Source organism: Saccopteryx leptura, chromosome 2 (assembly GCF_036850995.1).
Source record: "Saccopteryx leptura isolate mSacLep1 chromosome 2, mSacLep1_pri_phased_curated, whole genome shotgun sequence".
Taxonomy (NCBI): domain Eukaryota; kingdom Metazoa; phylum Chordata; class Mammalia; order Chiroptera; family Emballonuridae; genus Saccopteryx; species Saccopteryx leptura.
In genome coordinates this window covers 3,342,876-3,367,584 of record NC_089504.1, presented here as the reverse complement: position 1 = coordinate 3,367,584, position 24,709 = coordinate 3,342,876, and the positions used below count along the sequence as shown (strand labels likewise).

The 24,709-nt window shown below is 63.6% G+C and overlaps 1 protein-coding gene across 1 annotated transcript; it reads left to right on the top strand.

Moving 5' to 3' along the window:
• The first annotated feature begins 4,681 nt into the window (after window positions 1–4,681).
• DBH (dopamine beta-hydroxylase) lies at window positions 4,682–24,709 on the top strand. Its single transcript, XM_066366760.1, has 12 exons — window positions 4,682–5,025; window positions 7,713–7,859; window positions 9,315–9,572; window positions 10,466–10,642; window positions 11,794–11,896; window positions 14,621–14,787; window positions 18,061–18,204; window positions 18,624–18,662; window positions 19,309–19,368; window positions 20,255–20,382; window positions 20,884–21,043; window positions 22,709–24,709. Exons 1-12 carry the CDS (start codon window positions 4,708–4,710, stop codon window positions 22,838–22,840), a joined length of 1,833 nt encoding a protein of 610 aa, XP_066222857.1. The 5' UTR covers window positions 4,682–4,707; the 3' UTR covers window positions 22,841–24,709.

Here is a 24,709-nt window from a genome sequence, read left to right as displayed (position 1 = left end):
AGGAGGAGGCACGGTGGGGGGAGAGGGCCAGAGCACCCCCCACACACACTCAGGGCACACAAGGGGGAGGTGCAGTGGGGGGAGAGGGCCAGAGCACCCCCCACACTCGAGGGCACACAGGAGGAGGCATGGTGGGGGGAGAGGGCCAGAGCACCCCCCACACACACTCGAGGGCACACAGGAGGAGGCGCGGTGGGGGGAGAGGGCCAGAGCACCCCCCACACTCAGGGCACACAGGAGGAGGCACAGTGGGGGGAGAGGGCCAGAGCACCCCCCACACACACTCAGGGCACACAGGAGGAGGCGCGGTGGGGGGAGAGGGCCAGAGCACCCCCACACTCAGGGCACACAGGAGGAGGCACAGTGGGGGGAGAGGGCCAGAGCACCCCCCACACACACTCAGGGCACACAGGAGGAGGCACGGTGGGGGGAGAGGGACAGAGCACCCCCCACACTCAGGGCACACAGGAGGAGGCACAGTGGGGGGAGAGGGCCAGAGCACCCCCCACACTCAGGGCACACAGGAGGAGGCGTGGGGGGGGGGAGAGGGCCAGAGCACCCCCCACACTCAGGGCACACAGGAGGAGGCGTGGGGGGGGGGAGAGGGCCAGAGCACCCCCCACACTCAGGGCACACAGGAGGAGGTACAGTGGGGGGAGAGGGCCAGAGCACCCCCCACACTCAGGGCACACAGGAGGAGGCGTGGGGGGGGAGAGGGCCAGAGCACCCCCCACACTCGAGGGCACACAGGAGGAGGCACAGTGGGGGGAGAGGGCCAGAGCACCCCCCACACTCGAGGGCACACAGGAGGAGGCGTGGGGGGGAGAGGGCCAGAGCAGCCCCCACACTCGAGGGCACACAGGAGGAGGCGTGGGGGGGAGAGGGCCAGAGCACCCCCCACACACACTCAGGGCACACAGGAGGAGGCACAGTGGGGGGAGAGGGTCAGAGCACCCCCCACACTTGAGGGCACACAAGGGGGAGGTGCAGTGGGGGGAGAGGGCCAGAGCACCCCCCACACACACTCAGGGCACACAGGAGGAGGCACAGTGGGGGGAGAGGGCCAGAGCACCCCCCACACACACTCGAGGGCACACAAGGGGGAGGCTGGCTCAGCCCTACGTTGTCCAGAGGACACCTGGGCAGGTGGGAGGCGGCCAGGGCAGGAGGAGGCTGTGCACTGATTTCATATCCCTGGGTCGGGTTTCTTGTTTTTAAAAAATCCACGATGTGTCAGTGCCCCGGCGGTCCCCCGATCTGCCTCTTGCTTCCACAGTGTCGGACAGAACAGACCAGGAACGCCCTTCTCCTGGGGGCCTCCGACCACCCTCCAACCTCTCTCCCAGTCGCCACCTTTCGGGACAATCTCACCATTCTCGGCCTCCGGGAACGGCCAGCACCGATTTCTGAGCTTAACTCCTCATTGCCGACCAACCACGAGCTCCCAAACTCGTCAGAATTACCTCACGGCTGCCGTCAACCGCCCGGCCAGCCTGCGCCCGCGGGCCCCCTGCACCTACCTGTCTCCGGGCTCCAGTTCCGGCCACAGCGACGTGTCCCCAGAGGGTGCGGGCCACCCTCCCGCCAGCTGGCCCAGGCTCCTGAAGACACAGAACCAGCGCGGTGGCCGCGTCCCCCGCCAGGACGTGCAGCAGCCTCCCCAGGACGAGTGGGGTAGAGCTCGGGACGCCACAGAGGCCGCCACGGCCGCGGGGCAGAACCTGGACCGGGCCCTTTTGGACCTGTGTGCCCTGGGTTCTGCCCGCACGGACCCTCAGCGCTGTGACTTCCCGGAGGCCCGCCGCCTGGGTGAGCAGGTGAAACTCATCAAGAGGATGGCCGACCACTTGACCAACCTCTGCGGGCCATTGGCCCCAGGCTGGGCTGGGCGAGGGGCTCTTCGGAAGGCTCACCCTCAAGCCTGACCGGGAGCCGTGGAGCCCCGCGGCCTCTGAGGGGCCCCTCTGCACCCCCTGGTGTCCGGCTTCTGCCTGAGCCTCTCCCTGAAACCAGCAGGTGTCCTTCTGACCACCCTGGGGCCCTCTCTCGTGCATTGCGCCCAATGCAAACAGTAAAGCTTTTCGCAGTGAAAGATAAATAAATTTTTTTTTAATCCATTAATGCAAAGAACAGCGCATCGTGCAGAGACCACTGCCTGGACCAGCAGCCTCCACCCGGCCAAGCCACAGCCTCTGCAGCGCTCCTCCCTCCTGCAGTTCTTGTCCGTTCCTCCCGATGCCGGTGGAACCCCCGACCTTGGCCTCCACCCCCGCTGAGAGCCCCCTGGACCTCAGGCTCACTGCTCGACCTGTCTGAGGCCTCATCTCCTGTATCTGAGGCCAGTCCCAGACTCGGGCACCCACGGTGGACGCGGATGCAGCGAAGGGCTGGGCGTGGCCACACCTCCCAGCTCCTGTTGACGACTCGTCCTCCATGATTATTATTTCTGAAGTCAGCTGAGTCCGTTTTTGCCAAATGCGCGAGGAAGGCCGGCAGGCCAGCCCGCCTCTGAGCCGGGGCAGAAGGAGGTCTCTGGATCCTGTTAAAAATACACACGAGAGCCACGCAGGCCTCCCTCCCCCGCGCTCGGGGTGACTTTTTAAAAACATATATTTTAAATTTGATTGATTAAGAGAGCAAGGAAGGGAGAGAGAGAGAAACAACCACCATTGATCTGTTGTCCCACTTATTTGTGTATTCGTGGGTTGATTCCTGGATGGGGCCCCATAGGATTCGAACCTGGAGCACTGACCCCTGGGTCATGCATGATGGGGGTCGGAGGGGTCTCACTAGCCCCAGGGGCATAGCTGGTCCAGAGTCGCCCGGGAGGCTCACCCAGAACCAGTCACCCACTCTGCTCTGCATGGGGCGGGGACTGTCTGCCCCACCCACTGCTTGAGATGCCCCTCCCACCACCCCGTTGCCAGCACAGTGGCCAGAGCTGGAGCGAGAGAAAGGGTGGTGGGGGGAAGGAAGGAAGGAAGGAAGGAAGGAAGGGAGGAAGAAAGGAGGGAGGGAGGAGGGAGGGAGGGAGGGAAGGAGGGAAGGAAGGAAGAAGGAAGGAAGGAAGGAAGGAAGGGAGGGAGGGAGGGAGGGAGGGAGGGAGGGAGGGAGGAAGGAAGGAAGGAAGGAAGGAAGGAAGGAAGGAAGGAAGAAAGAAAGAAAGAAAGAAAGAAAGAAAGAATTAGTGCTGGAACGGCACTGTGGGCACCACCTTGGGCCCCTGGGGAAGGATGTGAAAAGATCACAGCCCCAGAAGCAGGCCCTGGGGGCTGGCCGGGTCTCAGGCACTGAGCACTGGTGAAAACTGGCAGTCCTGGGCGGGCAGGTTTGCTTCCGGGAGGGGGAAGGGGCTTAGGTAGAACCCAGAAGGACCGCGGTCCGAGGGCTGGGGGTCACCAAGGAGTATCGGGCTGCTACGGAGTCCGTCCCAAAGGCTTTTAGGCAAAGCTGCCTCAGTTGGGCAGGCCCACACCAGGGGAGACCTGAGACCAGGTCTCATTCTCCAGACTCTTTCCAGAACGGTGCAGCCTGGACATTCACTCCCAGGGGTCAGCAGCAGCCACGAGTAGGGGTGAGACAGCGGCCCTCTCTGGGGGGTGCCTGTGCTCCTGTCACACATGGTGACAGTGAGTCCGAGGTCCAGGGGTGCTCTCAGCCGGGGTGCAGGGGGCTGCCCTCAGAGGGGGCCAAGGTCAGAGGAATTCCACTGGAATCAGCAGGAACAGAGACTCGGACGAGAACAAGGAAATAAAATCTACGGAGGCTCCGGCTCGGCCGGGGGTAGGGCCTGGGGGGAGGTTGCTGGTCCGGTCGGTGGCCTCTGCACCGTGTACTGGCCCGGGAGGGCTCACGTTCAGGCTGGGTCCACTCCTGGCTGGAGGAGGTCGAGGGTTTGGGAGCCCTGGCGACCGGGAAGCAGGCCTGTTGCTCACACCCCTTTCCGCCCCCGTCCGCCAGCAGCAAGGTGCTGCACGCCCGGACCGCTCTGCACGTCTGTCTGCTCCCCAGAGAGGCCCCCGCCCCCTCCCCCCGCCCCCACCCCCGCAGCGCTGCACCCACTCGTGCCAGAGCAGCTGTGGTGCCGGCTGGAGCCTGTGGGGGAACAGAGAGGAACAGCAGGCCGTGGAGAGAGTGTCTCAACACAGGGCCTATTTGGGGACCGTCTCTTATTTTTAGTTTGAAGGTGGTCCGCCCTCCAGCCCTGTAGAAAGCGGCTCACTGGGCCAGGCCCCATCTCATTACTCACTGGTTACCCCGGAGAGCACCCTGGGGTCTCAGTCCGCCCCTCCACGAGTGGGATGGCCCGGGGCCCGTCCCATCCGCTGCGGGGGGGGGGGCGGGGGCGGGGACAGGACGGCCTGGTGGTCAGCCCCAGCGCCTGGCCGGATGGAGGGAGTCCGAAAGGCTTTCTGGCTACCAGGAGGAGCCGCTCGGCGGTAACTCTTGGGGGGACGGGTCGGAGGAAGCGCAGTCCGCCCCAGTCTGCTCCAATCCCCACGGATAATGTCCATATGCCATTAGTGCCAATTAGGAGAGCAGGGGGGAGGCAAAGCGTTTGGCCCCGGGCACGAGCTGGTGGGAGGGTCACGGGGACAATTGAATTCCCCACCAGACAAATGTGATTAAAGCTGCCGCCTGGGCCCGCTGCCCCGGGGGGCCCAGGACATAAATGTCCAGGTGGGGCGGCCGGGCTCTCACCCAGCCATGCAGGTCCCCAGCCCCAGCACGCGGGAGGCCGCCTCCATGTACGGCACGGCGGTGGCTGTCTTCCTGGTCATCCTGGTGGCCGCGCTGCAGGGCTCGGCGCCCCCCGAGAGCCCCTTCCCCTACCACATCCCCCTGGACCCCGAGGGGACCCTGGAGCTCTCCTGGAACGTCAGCTACGCCCGGGAGACGGTCCACTTCCAGCTGCTGGTGCGGGAGCTCAAGGCCGGGGTCCTGTTCGGGATGTCGGACCGCGGCGAGCTGGAGAACGCCGACCTGGTGGTGCTCTGGACGGATGGGGACAGTGCCTATTTTGGGGTAAGCCTTTCCCCTGCCCTGATTTCGGCCCTACCCGGCCCCATGGCTGGCCTTCCTCCGGCACTCACCCTCCTTAATCTCGTGTCCCTGGCTTGGGTGTCTTGGGGATGACAATTTGAGGACATCTGTGAGAAATAGGTGCTTTCTATGGTCTTTGACTGCACACTCCAAACAGGAGGACCCCATGTGCCCAAGGAGGACAGCCACGTAGGAAGGACACACAGGCCACATACATGCTCACTGCTCCACCGCCACCCCCCTTATGAGTTCAGACCCCACCTTCTCCACTCACACACACAGCATCCAGGGCACCCACACCCTCCAACGCGGGCCTGGTGGCGCCCGGCAGGCACACCCTGGCACCCGGCAGGCTGAGCTCTGCACACGCAGGGAAACCGAGCAGGTGCAGACCCCCCCCCCCTGCCCCTGCCCCCCGGGTGAGGTGTGGAGCGAACCCACAGACCTGAGCTCTCGTCTCCTTGCCTTCAACATTCACCCCCTTATTGCCCCACAGGGTGGAGAAAGGGAGAAATGTTGTGGGGGTTTTTTTCAAACTAGAGCAACTTTGGGGCCTTGACACTTTGAAGGGAGGTCCCAGAGGTGTGTGTTGGGGGACAGCACCTCCCCTGAGCTACCCTCTCACCCTCCTCTCCAGATGGGCTTGACCACCAGGGTCTCTCTGAGCACAAACCACAACTCTCTCCACAAAGAAACAGACATAGAAAAGTTAACCATTTTTTAAAGTTAGAAGTTACTTTATCTGTGAACAGAGGGGCTTTTACTCCATGGAGCGGGGAAAACCAGCAGACGCTCCCAAGTCAGGGGCAATGCGTGTGACCCGGACTCCCGGCCTCTGTGTCCTCACTGGAGGAGTGGGGAGGGTCTCTCTCTCTATTCTCTGGGTCTCTGTGAGTTGACCTGAGCTGACAGCGGCTGATATCTCTGGAACCCGACTATACTGCCTCCATCCCCATGACAACTCTCCGGGAGGCCGGGAGGCCCATTTCACAGGTGTGGCCAGCAGCTGGGGTGGGGGTGGGGGTCTGCAGCCCCTGGTTTGCGGCCACCCAGGCAGGCTGGGCCACCACTGGCCCTCCGGGCTGCCCTGCCTCCCACACACAAGGACGTGCAGTGGCTGGGGAGGGGTCACGGCCAAGAAAGACCCGAGGCAGCCCCCATTCAGAGCCAGAGCGCCAGCTTCTCCCGGGGCCGAGCTTCCCGACTCCCGGCTGTCTGCCCAGGGGGCCCGGGACCTCGCCCTCCTGCACACCCACGGCAAGATTCATTTGCACAACAAATTTCTAGGCAAACAAATGTCAGAATTGTTTCTCCGCCTTTAGCAATATGTTCAAAGAATACATGCTGTATTCCCAGCCCCAGTCTTGCGGGCGAACTTTCTGCCTCCGTTTAAAACGAGTCCTCTGAACACCAACAGTGGTCCCCTCCACCCACCCCCAGCAGGCGCTGAGCTGCCTGGTGGCACTTTTCTCTAGGAAAAATTTTTGCAAAATCTGGTGCAGATTTATTTTTTTTCCTCAAGGAAGTGAAGAAAACAATCTTTAGTCCTAGAAACAGGTTGTTGTTTTTTTTAAAAAAAGCCCTGCCTGACTAGGCAGTGGCACAGTGGAAAGAGCATCAGACTGGGACGTGGAGGACCCAGGTTCGAGACCCCGAGGTCACCAGCTCATCTGGTTTAAGCCAAGCTCACCAGCTTGGACCCAAGGTGGCTGGCTGGAGCAAGGGGTCACTCGCTCTGCTGTAGACCCCCGGTTCAGGCACATATGAGAAAGCAATCAATGAACAACTAAGAAGCCACAACGACGAATTGATGCGTCTCATCTCTCTCCCTTCCTGTCTGTTCCTATCTGTCCCTCTCTCTCACACACACACACTACAGTCAAGGACCTGTGGTGCTCCCAGTGGGGACAGGTCTGCTCACTGGGGGGGCTCATCCTGCCTAGCTTCACCCTCAGGGGGGCTTCTCCTCCTGCGCTGGCCTGAAGCCCCCGGTGCAAGGGAAGCAGCTGGGGCCAGGGGAGGTCTGACAGGGGTCAGCCAGATCTCCTTAACATCCTGGGGGAGCAGGTCTGCTTCATCCCTGGGCCTCAGTTTACCCTCCCCAGGCAAGGCTGGGACCAGGGCGAGGGGAGCCAGGTGCCAAGGGCGCAGTGTTCACACTCAGGGCTGGATGAGCACAGCACGGGTGCCTGAGCTGAGTGCCACCCTCAACACGGTGCTCGGTTTCTCTCTCGCCACCGCCCCCACCCCCCCCAGGACAGCTCCTCTCCCCGTCTCCCCTCTCCAAGGCTCCATGCTCCGCCCTCATCCCTTCTTCCACGGACCAATGGGACTTGTGTTTGTCTAAGGCCCATCCCCAATCATGGCACTCGCTTAGCAAGGCCGATTCCTGGGTGCCGCCCAGAGGTCTGTGACTCTGCGAGGCTCACCAGCCCCGAGAGCCCTGTCTGTCCCTGGAGAGCCCCCCTTCAGGGTGGCAGAGACAGCGAGCTAGAGTCACGCTGTCTCCAGGCAGACACAGACAGTGAGACTGTGCCCCGACCTCGACCAGAACCCCAGATCCACAGGGCACCCAGGAGTGTCCCTCAGGGCTGCGCTGCGGGCAGCAACCTGGTGCTCTGGCCTCTGGCTGGGCTTGGGGCGCCCTGAGCCTGTTCTCGTCTCTGCAGGATGCTTGGAGTGACCACAAGGGACAGATTCACTTGGACGCCCAGCAGGACTACCAGCTGCTGCAGGCACAGCGGACCCCGGAGGGCCTGTCCCTGCTCTTCACGAGGCCCCTTAGTACCTGCGACCCCCAGGATTACCTAATCGAGGTGGGTGGCCGCCGAGCCCAGGACGTCGTGGGCTGCGGGGAGCACTATCGTATCAGGGGTGGCGTCCCTGGGCCAGTTGAGCACACAGAGGACACCAAGGAGGGACCCCAGAGGCAGCAGGGTGCGAACAAGGCAGTTCCGGAGACCTCTGCCCTCCGCCTCTGATCCTCCAGCAAGAGCTCTCGTCGACACGTAGACAGCGGTTCTAGACGAGGGCCCTTGCCCCGAAGCCTCTCAAAGTGGGACCGGCGTGATCTCGCTCCGGATGAGTTCCTGGTTCTTCATCTCTGGGTGGAATTCTGGGAAGAGACCAGGATGCCTGGTTTCCCAAGCCCGGCCTTGTTGCCAACGAGCTCTGAGGCTCAGGGCAGATTCCTACCCCCCCCCCACGGGCCTCAGTTTCCCTATCTGTAAAGCACAAAGGGAAGCTGGGTGATCTGTAAAGTCTGACCAGCTCCGTCTGGGAGTCATCGCCACATCAGATCTAAACACCCCCCCCCACCACCAGGTCCTCATGCCGCTCCCAGACCCCAGTTAGGGGGACACGACCCACCTTGTCCTCGAAGTTGCAATCCTTTTTACCTTTTAGCGTACTATGACATCACCATCTTGAGTAGCCTTTATGGGACAGTAGTGACGTGAGCTGGCGGCACGCCAGAGGAGGAAACTGAGGCCAAACGGGGGAAGAACGTGTCCAGAGGCTCGCGGCCGGTGGGGGCCGAGCATACTGTCCGGGCCCTCGCCCCCCTGCCCTGCCGGACAGGCAAGGGCAGGCAGGGGACACCCTGAGTGGGGGGGTCCGCCCGGTGCCCACCACGTGTGCTCGGCTCAAAGCCTCCAGGCTGGGTGAGGGGGAGCCTCCTGCCCTGCCTGCTCCGAGGACGAGGCAAGGGCAGGCAGGGGACACCCTGAGTGGGGGGGTCCGCCCGGTGCCCACCACGTGTGCTCGGCTCAAAGCCTCCAGGCTGGGTGAGGGGGAGCCTCCTGCCTGGTGCTTTGACACACTCCCTGCCCAGAGCAGCACCCAGGGCCCCCAGGTTCATGTGGCCATGAACTCAAGAGAGCAATTAGCTGCCGCCGCCTATATAAACACACGCACACCCACCGGCGTCCAGAAAACCACCACATCAGGGCATTTCCCACAGGTGGATCTGGGCTCACACTCACGGCAGCCCGTGAGAAAGCCAGCCCCAGCCCCCTCCCTGCCTCTCGGAGTCTGCCTGTGACCTCCCCACACACCCCCAGCTCGTCAGTGACTAGAGCTTTCTACTTCCCTCTCCCCCAGGGGGGCTGGTCGCAGCCGTATTGGTCAGTGTAGCTCAACGAGGTCAGTGCCAGGCATGTCAGCAGCCAGTAAGGGGGGAGGCAGAGACCTGGCACCCCCTGGGTTACCGAGGAGCCCAGTTCCGGGGCTCTGTCTGAGTGGGTGAGTGCAGGCCCCCGTCTCGGCTGCAGGACGGCACGGTCCACTTGGTGTACGGGATCCTGGAGCGGCCCTTCCCCTCGCTGGAGGCCATCGACACCTCCAGGCTGCAGACGGGGCTGCAGAGGGTGCAGCTGCTGAAGCCCAACATCCCCGTCCCGGCCCTGCCCGCGGACACACGCACCATGGAGATCCGGGCCCCCGGCGTCCTGGTGCCCGGCCAGGAGACCACGTACTGGTGCTACATGACCGAGCTCCCCGCCGGCTTCCCCCGCCACCACATTGTCATGGTACGGGGCTGGTGGTCTGTCCGGCGGGGGGCCCTGGGCCTCAGAGGCCTGCAGAGAGCAGAGAGCCCGCTGTCCCAGGGAGCTGTCCGTGGTCCTGGTTCTAGCGGGTGTCCTGGGATCGCCTGGACCTTCCTGCAGTCTGACCCCCCGTTGCCCTGCTCACTCCCCACCTCCCGGGGTCTCTGTACCCCAGCTTCCCAGCTGGACCGAAGGCAACTAATAGCTTGAGCTCTGCCTCTTCCCTTGGGACAGAAATGGCTGTCTGTCTGTCTGTCTGTCGGGCCACCTCCTCCTTCATTAAAAGGCAGCTTAACTCAGAACACAAGGGCTCTACACCCGCCTGGAGAGAGAACAGTGATGGCAGTGGCTGTAGGGGAAGGGGAGGTGGGTTTCCCGCGCCATCTCCACGGTGGCCCCCACGCAGCCCTGGGTGTTGGCATTCCTGTGCCCAGGAGAGATGCTGTGTGAGTCCCACAAAGTCCCACAGCAGGACGCGGCCGGTCCTGGGCTCAGGGCTCAGGGCTCAGCCCTGGGGAGCGGGAGGGGCAGCCTTTGTGTCCTCGTCCAGCCACCACCACATTCTCACAAGGACAGCCACCTTCCTGCCCCCCCCCCCCGTTTCAGGAGATGGCTTGCCTGGGCCCCTCACTTCCCTCCCTGAGGAGCTCTCCACGGGCTTCCGGCAGGTTCTGCCTGGTTCCAGGTCGATGGCTCTGCGGCCTCAGACCCGTGAGCCCCAGCAGCACTCTGGGAACTCGCCTGGCTCAACCCTCTCATTTCACAGATGGGCAAGCCGAGGCCCAGGGAGGGGAGATGCTGGGGCCAGAGCCCTCCTCAGGGGCGGGCGGGTGGCCTTCCGCTGCCCCAAACTCAGTGTCCCCTCCACCCCGCAGTATGAGCCCATCGTCACCGAGGGCAACGAGGCCCTGGTGCACCACATGGAGGTCTTCCAGTGCGCCGCGGAGTTCGAGAGCCTCCCCAGGTTCAGCGGGCCCTGCGACTCCAAGATGAAGCCCGAGCGCCTCAACTACTGTCGCCACGTGCTGGCCGCCTGGGCCCTGGGTGCCAAGGTGCGGCACCTCCGGGGAGCCTTCCGGGTCCCCAGCCCCCCACACCCGGTGTGCCCGTGTCTCTGTGTGAGAGGCCCCAAGGAGAGGGGCTCTGGGGGGTGGGTGGGGGCTCATGCGGCCACCAGAGGGGACCCACGCCCCAAACACCCCCGGCTGCCGGCTCGTGGCCTGCCTTGCACCGCTACGGAGACTTTTCCTGCCGTTGTTAGTTTTCTATAAAGATGGAAAGGCCCCCGAGCTCTGTTCTCGTGGCTCCGGTCTCGTGTCCTGGCCGGACGTGGTGGGGTTTGTGCCCGGGGTGGGCCTGGCTGGACGTGGTGGGGTTTGTGCCCGGGGTGGGCCTGGCTGGACGTGGTGGGGTTTGTGCCCGGGGTGGGCCTGGCTGGACGTGGTGGGGTTTGTGCCCGGGGTGGGCCTGGCTGGACGTGGTGGGGCTTGTGCCCGGGGTGGGCCTGGCTGGACGTGGTGGGGCTTGTGCCCGGGGTGGGCCTGGCTGGACGTGGTGGGGCTTGTGCCCGGGGTGGGCCTGGCTGGACGTGGTGGGGCTTGTGCCCGGGGTGGGCCTGGCTGGACGTGGTGGGGCTTGTGCCCGGGGTGGGCCTGGCTGGACGTGGTGGGGCTTGTGCCCGGGGTGGGCCTGGCTGGACGTGGTGGGGTTTGTGCCCGGGGTGGGCCTGGCTGGACGTGGTGGGGTTTGTGCCCGGGGTGGGCCTGGCTGGACGTGGTGGGGTTTGTGCCCGGGGTGGGCCTGGCTGGACGTGGTGGGGTTTGTGCCCGGGGTGGGCCTGGCTGGCCGGTGGCAGGGCAGCTGCTACAGCCTCCCTGGGCTGCACCCGTGGGGCTTTCCTTAGCTTCCCCCACATCCAGAGGCGGCCCAGCAGGGGGTCAGGGCCGAAGGCTGGCCGAGGGGTACCAGCACCCCACTCGCTGACCCCGGGTCCAGGAACACCCGTGTGCGCTGCTGGCTGCCCGTTCGTGGGAGAGCATTGTGTTAACCCAGCTGCTCCACCAACACCACCCACCGCAGCTCAGGCCCTGGCAGCGGTGGTGGTGGTGTTTCCAGCCAGGACCCCCCTCGGACACCCAGCCCGCCTGTCCGCCGAGGCTGCGGTGTCTGAACGCCCGGCACCCCTCCCTCCTGCTCCCCGCAGGCCTTTTATTACCCGGAGGAAGCTGGCCTTGCTTTCGGGGGCCCCGGGTCCTCGAGGTTTCTCCGCCTGGAAGTTCACTACCACAACCCGCTGAAGATACAAGGTAGGCGGCCCCGAGGGCTGTTTCCGCAGGGCCCGCCTCTGTCCTCCCCTCAGAAGCCCTTCGGCTTGCTGGTGCTGGTCACGAAAACCAATAATTTGCGGGCACATTGCTTCAGCCCTGGGAAATCACTCACCCAAATCTATGTCGAGTCAGGAGGGAAAGTGAGCTGGGGCAGACAGCTCCGGGCGGCGGCTCTGCGTCTCTCGCCGTGCTCCTTAAGGTGGATCACTCACGGATACTCTATCTATAGCAGGGGTCCCCAAACTATGGCCCGTGGGCTGCATGCAGCCCCCTGAGGCCATTTATCTGGCCCCCACCGCACTTTTGGAAGGGGCACCTCTTTCATTGGTGGTCAGTGAGAGGAACATAGTTCCCATTGAAATACTGGTCAGTTTGTTGATTTAAATTTACTTGTTCTTTATTTTAAATATTGTATTTGTTCCCGTTTTGTTTTTTTACTTTAAAAATAAGATATGTGCAGTGTGCATAGGGATTTGTTCATAGTTTTTTTATAGTCCGGCCCTCCAACGGTCTGAGGGACAGTGAACTGGCCCCCCTGTGTAAAAAGTTTGGGGACCCCTGGTCTATAGGATGGGGATATCAGCCGATGCCGAGTCGGAAACTGAAATGATTTTCCTCTCTCTCTCACCAGCATCCTCTATCACAGACAAACACATAGCCTTCTTCCTCTTGCTTTCTCTCTTTTTAACGATATTCATTCCACTTGTGTAAGTTGGGGTGGGGGGGCAGAGAGAGTGTGTGAGGTAAGATTCCAGCTCCAGGCTGGGTCCCCCAGCCTGTCCCTCCCTAGCTGCGTGACGGGGTGGGTGGCCCTCACCCTGCCGCATTGGCTCACCTCCCACGGCCCTGCTGGGGCCGGGAAGAGCTCGAGTGTGAGCCCGCAGGCACGGCGCTGGGCGTGCCAACCACTCCGGAGACTTTCTCGCCTCCCGGCGGCGGCACGACCGGCCCTTCCAGCGCCGCGGGAGTTATCTACAGCACGCACACAGAAAGGCGTGAGGCGGCTGGGGCTTGCGCGTGAGACAGGATTTATTGCTCGTTTCAACTCGTTTCGATGGGGTTTTGAAAGCTCCTTGGGCATCAGGGAAGTCTGTCTCTTCCTGGCTACCGGCTTGTATTTATGGATCCTTTGCAAACACGAGGATGTTCCTGCCTGGCACTCCCCCGCCCCCACGTCTGGGGACGGCCGCTCTTCTATGAATACAGCTCCGCATGGTCCCCCCTCTGCACGTGCACCCGTCGCATCTCCGTTTTTGTCATCGTCCTCTGATGCGGTCAGCCCAGAGATACAGAGGCTGAGGGTGGACGTTGCGGGGGAGGGGAGGGGGCATGGAATTGGAGGAGAGGGAGGCAGAGGCAGGAGGGGCCTTCCTGGCTTCCCCTCCAAGCAAGCGAGCAGGGAGCCACCGGGCCCCCAACAACGCCCTGGGCTCCCACCCCACCTTGGTCACTTCCCAGACTGGCGATCTCGGGCACGGTCCTCAGATCGGGCTCTGAGCCTCAGTGTCCACGTCTGTAAATTGGGGAGGATTCCTCAGTGACGGGGCTCTGCACCATCCATCCCCAGCTCTCCTGGACGTTCCGAGGAGCTGTCCAGCTTCCTCTGCCCTCCCGCGGGCCTCTCCCCGCACTCTGTCCCACAGTGCTCAGGACCTCGTCACTGACCGACGCCAGGCTGGCGGAGGGCGAGAGAGAGAGGGAGCTAGAGGCCACCTGGCCGTGTGGCTGTGCCCGTGGGCGGCAGGACCCGCGGGCCTCTGACCCTCACCTCCGTGTGAGCGCTGGGAGGCCGCCCAGGGAGCTGGGCGGGCTCTCCGATCAGCAGCTTCGGGCAGAGCCGGCAGGTGTGGCTGCACCGTGATGGGCAGAAGCACCGAGACCCCCCTTGGAAGAGACCCTGGACGGCGCGCTGAGGCTCACGGAGGGGCAGGCACTGGTCTGAGAGCTCCCTGCACACTGTTGACCGAGGGGGGCCCTGGACCGTGTGTGAGCCGGGGGGGGGGCTGAGGGGCTGCACCCTTTAGTGCCGCCCTGCTCCGGGGGGCCCTGCACCTGCGGAGGTTTTCCCTGAGACGGCCGTCCGCTCAGCAGGCGCCCCGGGTCCGCCTGGACCCTGTGGGACAGTGGTCACAGGAAGAAGGTGGGAAGCCACGAACACAGGGCACTTTAGAGCTCCTCGTCGACCTCAACGGACAGACGCGCTCTCCCTTCCCGTGTGGACGAGGGGCTGAGGCCTCCCTGGGAGATGGGCCTGTGGACGGAGCTCTGTGGCCTCCTCCTGGCCCAAACCCCAGGGACAGGTCAGCTGGCAGGCTGGTTCCCGCTGAGGTCCCTCTGAACGTGGAAGAGGAACGCCAGAGCCCTTGTCACGCTGTGGGAGGGGTTGGCGAGCCCTCCAGCCCCCCCACCGAGCTCCACTGCACAGCTGTGGTCACCTGCCTTGACCAAGCCACCCAGTCCTGCCACGTGGTTTCCGAGACACGGTGGCCCTCTCTGTCCACCCGGGTCTTGCAGGGTGTGAGCTCACGGAGCCTCACCATGGCAATGGCAGCCGCGCCTGCTTCCTGGTGCAAACAGCTGTGGGAGGCCGGGGTGGGGTGGGCCCCGCTGCCTCCTGCCCGAGGGCCGCTGGGGTCCGTCTGCCCCGGAAGGGGGAGGCCAGATGGCCTCTGCTCACCTCCGCCGCCCTCCCCGTCCCCCCAGGCCGGCATGACTCCTCGGGCATCCGCCTGTACTACACGGCCACCCTCCGGCGCTTCGACGCGGGCATCATGGAGCTGGGCCTGGTGTACACGCCCGTGATGGCCATTCCTCCGCAGGAGACGGCTTTCGTCCTCACCGGCTACTGCACGGACAAGTGCACCCAGCTGGTGAGTGGGGCAGGGCCTGGCACCGCCCTGGCTCCCCTGACGAGGCCACGTGACGGGGGGCGACCAGGCAAGCCAGGCCGGCCGGGCGGCCGTGTGGGATTCCTTCGCCCAGAACCCCCTGCAGCCACCGCACGGCCCCTCTTGCCTCTCTGGGCCGCGAAGTGTCCTGGGGGCTGGTCAGCACGGGCACCTCCCTCTCCGGCAGTAACCGGGCACCACTCGGCCAGCCTTGTGGACCGGTCCTTCCAGGAGCTGCATCTAAAAATATGCGTGTTTGCGTGAGTAAGCCCCACATGCCCTCACCGCTACAAACACACAACGCAGCTCAGGGTAACGCCGCCCGCCCCCCACCCCCCACCCCACTCCGGCCCAGCAGTCTCTCCCTTCTCCCCAGGTAGCCAGTTCGTGGCTCTTTTGTGTCCTCCCAGGCTCCGCCCCTCCATATTTCCTCATGCCCTCCCAGGCAGTGTGGGCTTGAAAACAAACTGAACACCAAACGTGTGTCCTGTGACTTGCCTTTGAACTGCTACCTAGCAAGGCACAGCCTGGTTGTCACTGTGGATTTCTCCGGGGCGGGCGGACCAGGTAGGGCCCGGGAGCTGCCCAGGGCTCAACGTGAACATGCCGGGGGCAGCCTCAGTTCTCAGGGCCGTGCAAGGGGCCCGTGTGAAGGCGGGTCAGCACTAAGACCCGGAGCAAACCGTGGGGAACACAGCTCCCGGAGGAGTGGGTGTGACCCCCACCCGCGCCAAGTCCTGCACCCCCGGTGCTCGTCCTGGCCTGTGCTGAACTGTCCCCTAACGATCAGTGCCCAGGATGCTATTAACTTGTGCTGACAGGAAGAGGGCTGCAGAGAAATCCTTGTGCACAGGGAAACGGCTTATTAGGTAGAATTCTAGACGTGAAGTTGCTACGCACAGGGGCTTTCGCTTGAAGAACTCTCTCACAGGCCCGTCCCCCCTCCCCCAATGCCACTTTCCTTCCTTCCTACACAGGACGAGAGGGCACCCAGTCCCAGACTAACCCACCCACCCTGTGACCAATATTCTAAATGCTTTCTCCATCACTCGGGAGGAAAACATTTTACTGCTGGGCGGGGTGAACGTCCCCGACGGGGGTCCTTTCTCCTGTCTCCTGGCTGTGTGTCCCTTTCTGTGTCTGCTCATAAGCTTTGTCCAGCATTCCTAGTGGGTTCTTTGTCTGCCTCACTATGGACTCTTGCTCTTTTTATATTGTATGGATGGCATTTCACAGTCTTTTGTGAATGTTGTGAACATGTCCCCCTGTTCCGAGCCTGAGCCCCTCGGAGTGGCCGGCAGGGACGTGTCCACGAGCCATGTCACAGATGGGGGAGCCCGAGGCTTGCGGGGGGGGGGGGTGTCTCGGTGCCGGCAGTGGCAGAACCCGGGTCTGCCCGCCTCCAAGGATGTGCCCACCACCGCAGACCGCTTGGTGGTGTGGTCGGCAGCGCGTCTGCCTTTCCAGCGAATCGATCCGTTGGGATCTGTTCTCCGTGTGGGCTCCCCAAGCTTCCCGGACCCCTGACCATTCAGCCAGCAGAGTGTCCTCCAGCCCAGGAGGGTGACAGTTATCAGCCTGCCCGGGACACATTTGCTCCTGCCAGAGACCAGGGGCGAGAAACTGTCCCCATACACGGCACCTGACGTGCTTTCCTGTGTCCCCAGAGCACCCGTCGGTGACATCTGTGCCATGCAGAAGGCTTCGTGGCCAGGGCCCGGGGCTGGGGGTGACCTCCTTGGGGGCAGGAAGCTACTGCTAATGACAAGGGCGGGGAGAGTGGCAGCTGGTGCGGGCCAGGACAGACATCACAGAGGTGACATCAGACAACTTGCAGAAAGCCCGGCGGCCGGTCACTCAGCGACAGGAGAACGGCAGCAGGGACTAAAGCAGCCAGTGGTGTAGATGAAACAGAGCAGAACCCAGCAGTGCAGGGTCTGGGGGTTGACCGCGGCGTGGGGAGAACCCTCACAGCGTGTCCTGCATGTTAGGCAGCGTGCTGGCTGAGCAAAGTTAACATTAGTTTGGGGAAAGCGTCCACCGTCTGGTAAAACTCCCTCATGCCCTAACGGTGAAGCTTTGATGTCCGGTGCTACGGCTGAAAATACAAGGTCACTGTGATGGCCGGGGGAGGCCGCCTGGCCACTGTGCAGGTGAAGGGAGGTCGTGCTGCGGGGCAGCTGGAGCCGGAGCGAGGCGGGCGCAGGACGGGACCGCCCAGTGCGCAGCCGGAGCGTGGCGGGCGCAGGACGGGACCGCCCAGTGCGCAGCCGGAGCGTGGCGGGCGCAGGACGGGACCGCCCAGTGCGCAGCCGGAGCGTGGCGGGCGCAGGACGGGACCGCCCAGCGCGCAGCCGGAGCGTGGCAGGCGCAGGACGGGACCGCCCAGCGCGCAGCCGGAGCGTGGCAGGCGGAGGACGGAACTGCCCAGCGCGCAGCCGGAGCGTGGCGGGCGCAGGACGGGACCGCCCAGCGCGCAGCCGGAGCGAGGCGGGCGCAGGACGGGACCGCCCAGTGCGCAGCCGGAGCGTGGCGGGCGCAGGACGGGACCGCCCAGCGCACAGTCTCCATGTCCCCGGACGCGAGCTACAGAGCAAGGAGGCGGGGCTGTGCTCACGTGGCTGCCCCTGCCCACGGAGGCTCGCCTTCAGGTCTACTGAGTGGACGCAGAACGAACTGCCGGCCTTCAGGGGCTCAGGAAAGGACCGAAGAGAAGCCGTCCACCCCCGATCTGGCCTCTGACGCTCCAGGCCAGGCTGCTGCCCCGGGAAGGACGTCAGTCTCGGGACGGCGTGTGGCAGGGGTCTCCAAACTTTTTACACAGGAGGCCAGTTCACTGTCCCTCAGACCATTGGAGGGCTGCCAAATACAGTGGTCCTCTCACTGACCACCAATGAAAGAGGTGCCCCTTCTAGCAGTGCAGTGGGGGCTGGATAAATGGCCTCAGGGGGCCGCATTGCGGCCTGCGGGCCATAGTTTGGGGACGCCTGTGACTTAAGGTTTTCTGATGGGGATTTAATGGACGGGGAGAAGTACAAGGACCAGGAGCACAAACGCTCTGGGGGAGTGGACTTGGCCTCACTGCCTGTGGCCGAGGGCAAAGCCAGCGGCGAGCAGAGGGCAGTGATCAGGGCCTCCCGCCCCGTGGTCAGGTGGTCAGGCGATCGGGGCCTCCCGCCCCGTGGTCAGGTGGTCAGGCGATGGGGGCCTCCCGCCCCGTGGTCAGGCCCTGACCCTGCCACCCTTGCCCTGCAGGCCCTGCCTCCCTCGGGGATACACATCTTCGCCTCTCAGCTCCACACACACCTGACGGGGAGGAAGGTGGTCACCGTGCTGGCCCGTGACGGCCACGAGAGGGTCATTGTGAACAGGGACGACCACTACAGCCCTCACTTCCAGGTACGCGCCTGCCTGTCCCGCCGGGGCCTCTTTGAACTTCTCTCTCCCAACTGCCATAGAAACACCTCGTCCCGGGGTTCCTTGTCCTGGGCCAGGCCCAGACACTTGGCAGGGTTCCCAGTGGCCAGTCCCCCCCCCCCCCCCGGGGAGGATTTAATCTAAGAGAGAGACTCGTGGCGGATTCTGGTGTGTGGCCGCTTGCAGGACGTGGGGGACCCAGGCATCCCCGTGGCAACATCTGTCTTGGAACTCACCTTGTTCTAATCCCTCCTGGAAGAAGCCGAACTTAGCCAGTCCGGCCTTACCCCGTGGGCTGGGGCAGATTGACACCCCCCCCCCAGGGGCCCGGGAGGTGGCTAGAGATGGTCAGCAGCTCTCTGAAGTCCCCCTTCCTTCCATCCTCCACTCTGCCCGCCCAGGAGATCCGCATGTTGAAGGAGGTCGTGTCTGTCCACCCGGTGAGTGCCTGGTCAGGGTCAGGGTCAGGGTCAGCGTGGCTGGGAGGGCCAGAGTGCATTCCCTGGAAGGGAGAGACAGACAGTGACGGGGGTGGGGGGAGGCTGTGCAAAGGTCTCGTCCGTGTCCATGCAGAGCAGGGGTTGGGCTATCCCATGGTGAGGCTCTCTGGAACTTCACAGAGAGGCCACAGAGCGATCGGGACCAGAAGGCGCTCAGGGTGACACGTGTCTGTCTGCCTAATCAGCCGGCCACAAAGCCCAAAAGCTTTAGCGAGAGACGAGGGCGTGGAAGTTGCAGAGAGGCTGCTGATTGTGCAGAAGGGAAGCCCCAGGATATGGGCAAGTTCAAGTGACTGCTCAAGTTCACCGTGGGCTGTGACACGGCCCCCTAGTTTATACAACCAGCAGCCGGGTGGCCTGTGGCCTAGGCGCTAAGGAACCACAGAAGCCAAAGAGTAGTCGCGCCCTGGGAACATTCAGCTTGTGACACTCACATGTGGGGTCCCAGGGGCCAGGGCTGGACTCCTCAGGAATGGATTGATGACCCCATGTACTGTGGCCCAACCACGTGTGCAGACAGGCCCAGAGCACAGGCTACTCTGGGTCTGGCGGGCGCTGATGGGCATCTGTTGGCTTGACTCCACAGGGGGATGTGCTGATCACTTCCTGCACATACAACACGGGAGACAGGAAGCTGGCCACCGTGGTAAGTCACCCTGACTTCTCCCTGCCACCTGCCCTGGCACACACACAGCCTGGGGCTTCTAATCTGGACTGTCTACACTTTCAAGAGGACATCTTTCTCCTTACCTAGAGCGCAGGTTGCTGGAGGGCACGGTGCCCCTCCCTCATTCATTTGATCAACAGAGTGGTGGGAGAGAGAGCAGAGATCCCCTTGGCACTGTTAGATGGATGGATGAAGGAAGGAAGGAAGGGAGGGAGGGAGGGAGGGAGGGAGGGAGGGAGGGAGGGAGGATCAATCGAGGGATGGGTGGGTGGATGGATGGGTGGGTGGATGGAAGGAAGGAAGGATCAATGAATCGATCAATCGAGGGATGGGTGGGTGGGTGGATGGATGGATGACGGATGGATGGATGGGTGGGTGGATGGATGGATGAGTGGATAGATGGATGGGTGGGTGGATGGATGGATAGATGAATGGATGGATGGGTGGATGGATGGATGGATGGATAGATGGAAGGAAGGGAGGGAGGGAGGGAGGGAGGAAGGAAGGAAGGATCAATGAATCAATCAATCGAGGGATGGGTGAGTGGGTGGATGGATGGATGACGGATGGATGGATGGGTGGATGGATGGATGGTTGGATGGATGTAAGGATGGATGGATGGATGGATGGATCAATGGATCGATCAATCGAGGGATGGGTGGGTGGATGGATGGATGGGTGGGTGGATGGATGGGTGGGTGGATGGAAGGAAGGAAGGGAGGGAGGATAAATTGAGGGATGGGTGGGTGGATGGATGGACAGATAGATGAACAGACAAATGCACGGACCACCCAGAAATGCTGAAAGCTGACGACAGCACCTGAGAGTGGGGGACCAGTGCTGACAGCTGCTCTCTGTCCTGCAGGGGGGCTTTGGCATCCTGGAGGAGATGTGTGTCAACTACGTGCACTACTACCCGCAGACACAGCTGGAGCTCTGCAAGAGCGCCGTGGACCCTGGCTTCCTGCAGAAGTACTTCCACCTTGTGAACAGGTGACAGCTCCCTGGGGTGTGCCTGCCTGTGCTCTCTGTCTCCGGGCACGGCAGGGGAACCCCAACACAGAATCCCCAGCCCACGCTGCGGTGAAGTGCCTGGGCAGACGCGAGGGGTCCAGGCTAGGTTCTCGGAGCCAGGTGAGCACACCTGTGGCAACCACACCTCCACTGCCCCTTGAGGTGCCTGTGGCAAGCATCGCCAATGGATCTCTGCACTGGCTTTCTGCTGAGTCTGAACTTGGCCCCAGAAGCACCCTTAACCCCTTCCTGCAGCAGCCATTCCCGGCCGTCATGAGATGCAGGCTATTGGCCATTGCTGGCGTGGAGACAGGGCTAAGACACTAGGAGGCCTAGTGCATGCAGCTTGGTCAGGGAGAAGGTGACCCGAGGGCCACTCTGGGGGCTCCGCCCCATCTGCAGGGAGGTGTCCCCTGTGCCCTACTGGGCTCCCCTCCCATCTGCAGTCCCCAGACTGGGCCGTCCCTTCCCACCTGCCAGGTTCAACAGCGAGGAAGTCTGCACCTGCCCTCTGACCTCCGTCCCCGAGCAGTTTGCCTCTGTCCCCTGGAACTCCTTCAACCGAGACATGCTCAAGGCCCTGTACGGCTTCGCTCCCATCTCCATGCACTGCAACAAGTCCTCAGCCGTCCGCTTCCAGGTACGCCCGCCCGCCCGGCGGGTGTGAGTGTGTGGGGGCGGGGTGCACGCTCGCCCACCCTTGGCCACGCCCTCGCCGTTGCCCCGGACAGCCAGCAGCTGTCCCCTCTGTGCCCTCATCAGCCCGGGGCTCCAGAGGACCCCAGTATGACAGGACCACCCTCCAAGGAGCTTTTGGCAAGAAGCACTCAGGCAAAACCATTAGAGAAATCAGGGAGTGATAGACTGACCCAGACAGACAGACAGACAAACGGCCTGTCGAGGGAGAAACCGACAGCGCCCACATGCGCAGGGAGGCTACCCTCTCCTGGGTGACATCACATCATCACATCACGGGACTAATCTCAGCGGTGCGATCAGGGCGCCAGCCACCTCCCCCACAGCCTAAAAATAAAGCATGCTGGGAGGGGCAGGTGAGACGCGGAACCGTCTGAGACTGGGCGTGGGCCACGTCTCCTTGTCGGGGACCCATGAGGACCCACGGGCGGCTCCTTTCTGCCTGGCGCTGGGTTAGGCACGGAGGGCTCTGCAGATGCTGTGGCAGGTGTCCTGGGAGTGTACGGGGAGCCAGATGGATTGCCCAATGAAGTCCCAGCCACAAGGGGCGGGACAGGGACTGGCTCGTGGGGGTGGCGTGGGGTGGACGTGTGGCGTGTGGGGCAGCCCGTGGGGGTGGCGTGGGCGTGTGAGGCAGCCCGTGGGGGTGGCGTGGGGTGGACGTGTGGCGTGTGAGGTAGCCCATGGGGGTGGCGTGGGGTGGACGTGTGGCGTGAGGCAGCCCGTGGGGGTGGCGTGGGGTGGACGTGTGGCGTGTGAGGCAGCCCATGGGGGTGGCGTGGGGTGGACGTGTGGCGTGAGGCAGCCCGTGGGGGTGGCGTGGGGTGGACGTGTGGCGTGTGAGGCAGCCCGTGGGGGTGGCGTGGGGTGGACGTGTGGCGTGTGAGGCAGCCCGTGGGGGTGGCGTGGGGTGGACGTGTGGCGTGTGAGGCAGCCCGTGGGGGTGGCGTGGGGTGGACGTGTGGCGTGTGAGGCAGCCCGTGGGGGTGGTGTGGGGGGGACGTGTGGCGTGTGAGGCAGCCCGTGGGGCAGCCCGTGGGGGTGGGACGGTGGTGTGGGGCAGCCCGTGGGGGTGGAGTGGGGTGGACGTGTGGCGTGTGGGGCAGCCCGTGGGGGTGGCGTGGGGTGGACGTGTGGCGTGTGGGGCAGCCCGTGGGGGTGGCGTGGGGTGGACGTGTGGCGTGTGGGGCAGCCCGTGGGGGTGGCGTGGGGTGGACGTGTGGCGTGTGGGGCAGCCCGTGGGGGTGGCGTGGGGTGGACGTGTGGCGTGTGGGGCAGCCCGTGGGGGTGGCGTGGGGTGGACGTGTGGCGTGTGAGGCAGCCCGTGGGGGTGGTGTGGCCGACACGTCCGCCCGCCCTCAGGGGGGCCTCTGAGTGCTCCCTTGGGGCGGAGACTGAAGTGAGGGTGAGCGGGGAGGTGGAAGGGCCAGGGACTCCTCCGGGTGAGGACCCCCAAGTAGCCAGCCGGGGTGGGAAAGGGTGAGTTTGGTTCCGGACAAGGTGAATTTGAGGACGAGAACCCAAGAGGCCACTGGGGCAAGCGGCTGGGGAGCTGGCACCCTGTTTCAGCCCTCCAGCCTCAGTTTACCTCGTGGTCCCTTCCGTGCAGGGTGAGTGGGATCTGCAGCCCCTGCCAGAGATCATCTCCAGGCTGGAAGAGCCCGCTCCCCGCTGCCCAGCCAGCCCGGGTCAGAGGTCCACTGGCCCCACCGTGGTCAGCATCGGTGGGGGCAAAGGTTGACTGGTGGGCCATCTTCTTACTCCCCCTCTAGGCCATCCCTGTGGGCTCATGCCAGCTCTGTGCTCCCCCACTCTATGAAGATCCCCCCCCCCCCAATCAAACAGTTCTGTGTGCCCAGGATGAAGAGGCTAGGCTATGCCCGTCTGAGACCATGCTTCATTCCAGCCTTCTCCTCCTGCATGGCTAAAGCTCCCATGAGCGCTCCCTGTTGACCCACCAGGGCTGGGCAGACCAAGACCCATTCCCCAGCCTCTTGACAAAGCGTATGGATAACCCCGCTGGGCGGGCTACAGCCCAGTGCTCCCAAAGCTCTGCCCACGTCTCTGGAGTGCCCCGTCTTCCCGGGACACAGCGCGCCTGCCCTCGGTGAGGTAGACTCACCAGGCCCGGCCGGGATGATGGCGACTTGTACGAATGTGCCTTGTGGGAATGCTTCTCAAACGCTTCCCTGCCGAGTGGCTCCTTCCTCACAGTGGGCGGCTTCCCTGCCCACGGAGGCAGGACCAGCCATTTAGCTAGTTAGAGAGGTGCCTAGGAAACGGCTCCATTCCAGGGTAAATATATATTTCCGCCCACCTCAAGGGAAACCCTTCATAGCAATTCCCCGCGGAAGACAAGATGGCAAAGACCCAGGCAAGGATCTGGGCGCCCACTCCTGGGGAGGGGGGCGTGGGGACTATTACCTCCCGGGTTCCTCTCCTCCCGAAACAGCCCAAGCTCTGGAATCAGACCGGCTTTAGAAGCCCGTTGGCCTCTCCATGCTGGCGTGACCTGTGTGGACCACTGCCCCTCCCTGCCCCTCAGTTTCCCTATCTGTAAAATGGGGCCGACGCCGCACAGTTTAACGAGACAATGAAGTTCACACGTGGGGCAGCCTTGCGCCCACCGCCGGAAGCCGGGGCAGAGCGCTCCGCGCAGGCACTGCGCCCTTGGCGCGTGGCGCGCCAGGGACGATGGAAATGTACCTCGCATTCCTGCCTGTCTCCACCTTCCCCTCCGCGGAGCTGCCTGCCTCCCATTTAAGGCCAAGTTGGGCTTTTGGAGGTTCCTGCAGGGAGTAACCGATTGGGCTGTGTTCAGCCAGTTCAGCAAAATGCTGCGCAGCCTCTCGGGAAGAGAGAGCGGGTGATGGATGGGCCTCCCAGACGTCCGCTTCCGCCCCAGCCCACGTCCGCTAAGCGGCTGCTTCTCCCGTGAGCCGCCTCATTACAAGCGGAACGATGCAGGCTCCGCACTGCGTAGTCGTATAAATCACGGCTCCCCCCCCCCCCACCTCCCTCGCCACCGCACCGCAAGTCACGGGGCAGGATCGCTGGGAGGTGCCAGGCCCCCAACAGGCACAGGCCGGAGAGCCACCGGTCCTCAGTCATCTTGACAGACCTGCAGGTGACAGGTGCAGGAGAGGCGGCTCCCTGCGAAGGGCAGGCTGGGGAGGGTGGCCCGGAGCAGGCCCTACCTCTGGCATTGGGCTTCTGGCCCACGGAGAAGATCCCCGCCCACCCCCTCCCCCATCGTGCCCAGGTCAGCCCAGAGCTCTGCCAGCCTCACACCATCACCTTGTCCCCAAACGCTTGAGAGGCACTTGTGGCATCCCAGTCTCGGCAAGGAGGAATGGAGGAAAAGAGAGGAGTCATAGCTCACCCAGGGGCCCCCAGAAGGTCAGCGGTCATTAAAAAAATCACACCCAGTTCTGCCCGGCCTGTGGTGGCGCAGTGGGTAGAGCATCCACCTGGAACGCTGAGGTCGCCGGTTTGAAGCCCCGGGCTTGCCCGGCCGAGGCACGTGTGGGAATTGATGCTTCCTGCTCCTCCCCTCCCCCCTCTCTCCTCTCTCTAAAATCAATAAATAAAATCTTGGAAAAAATAAATC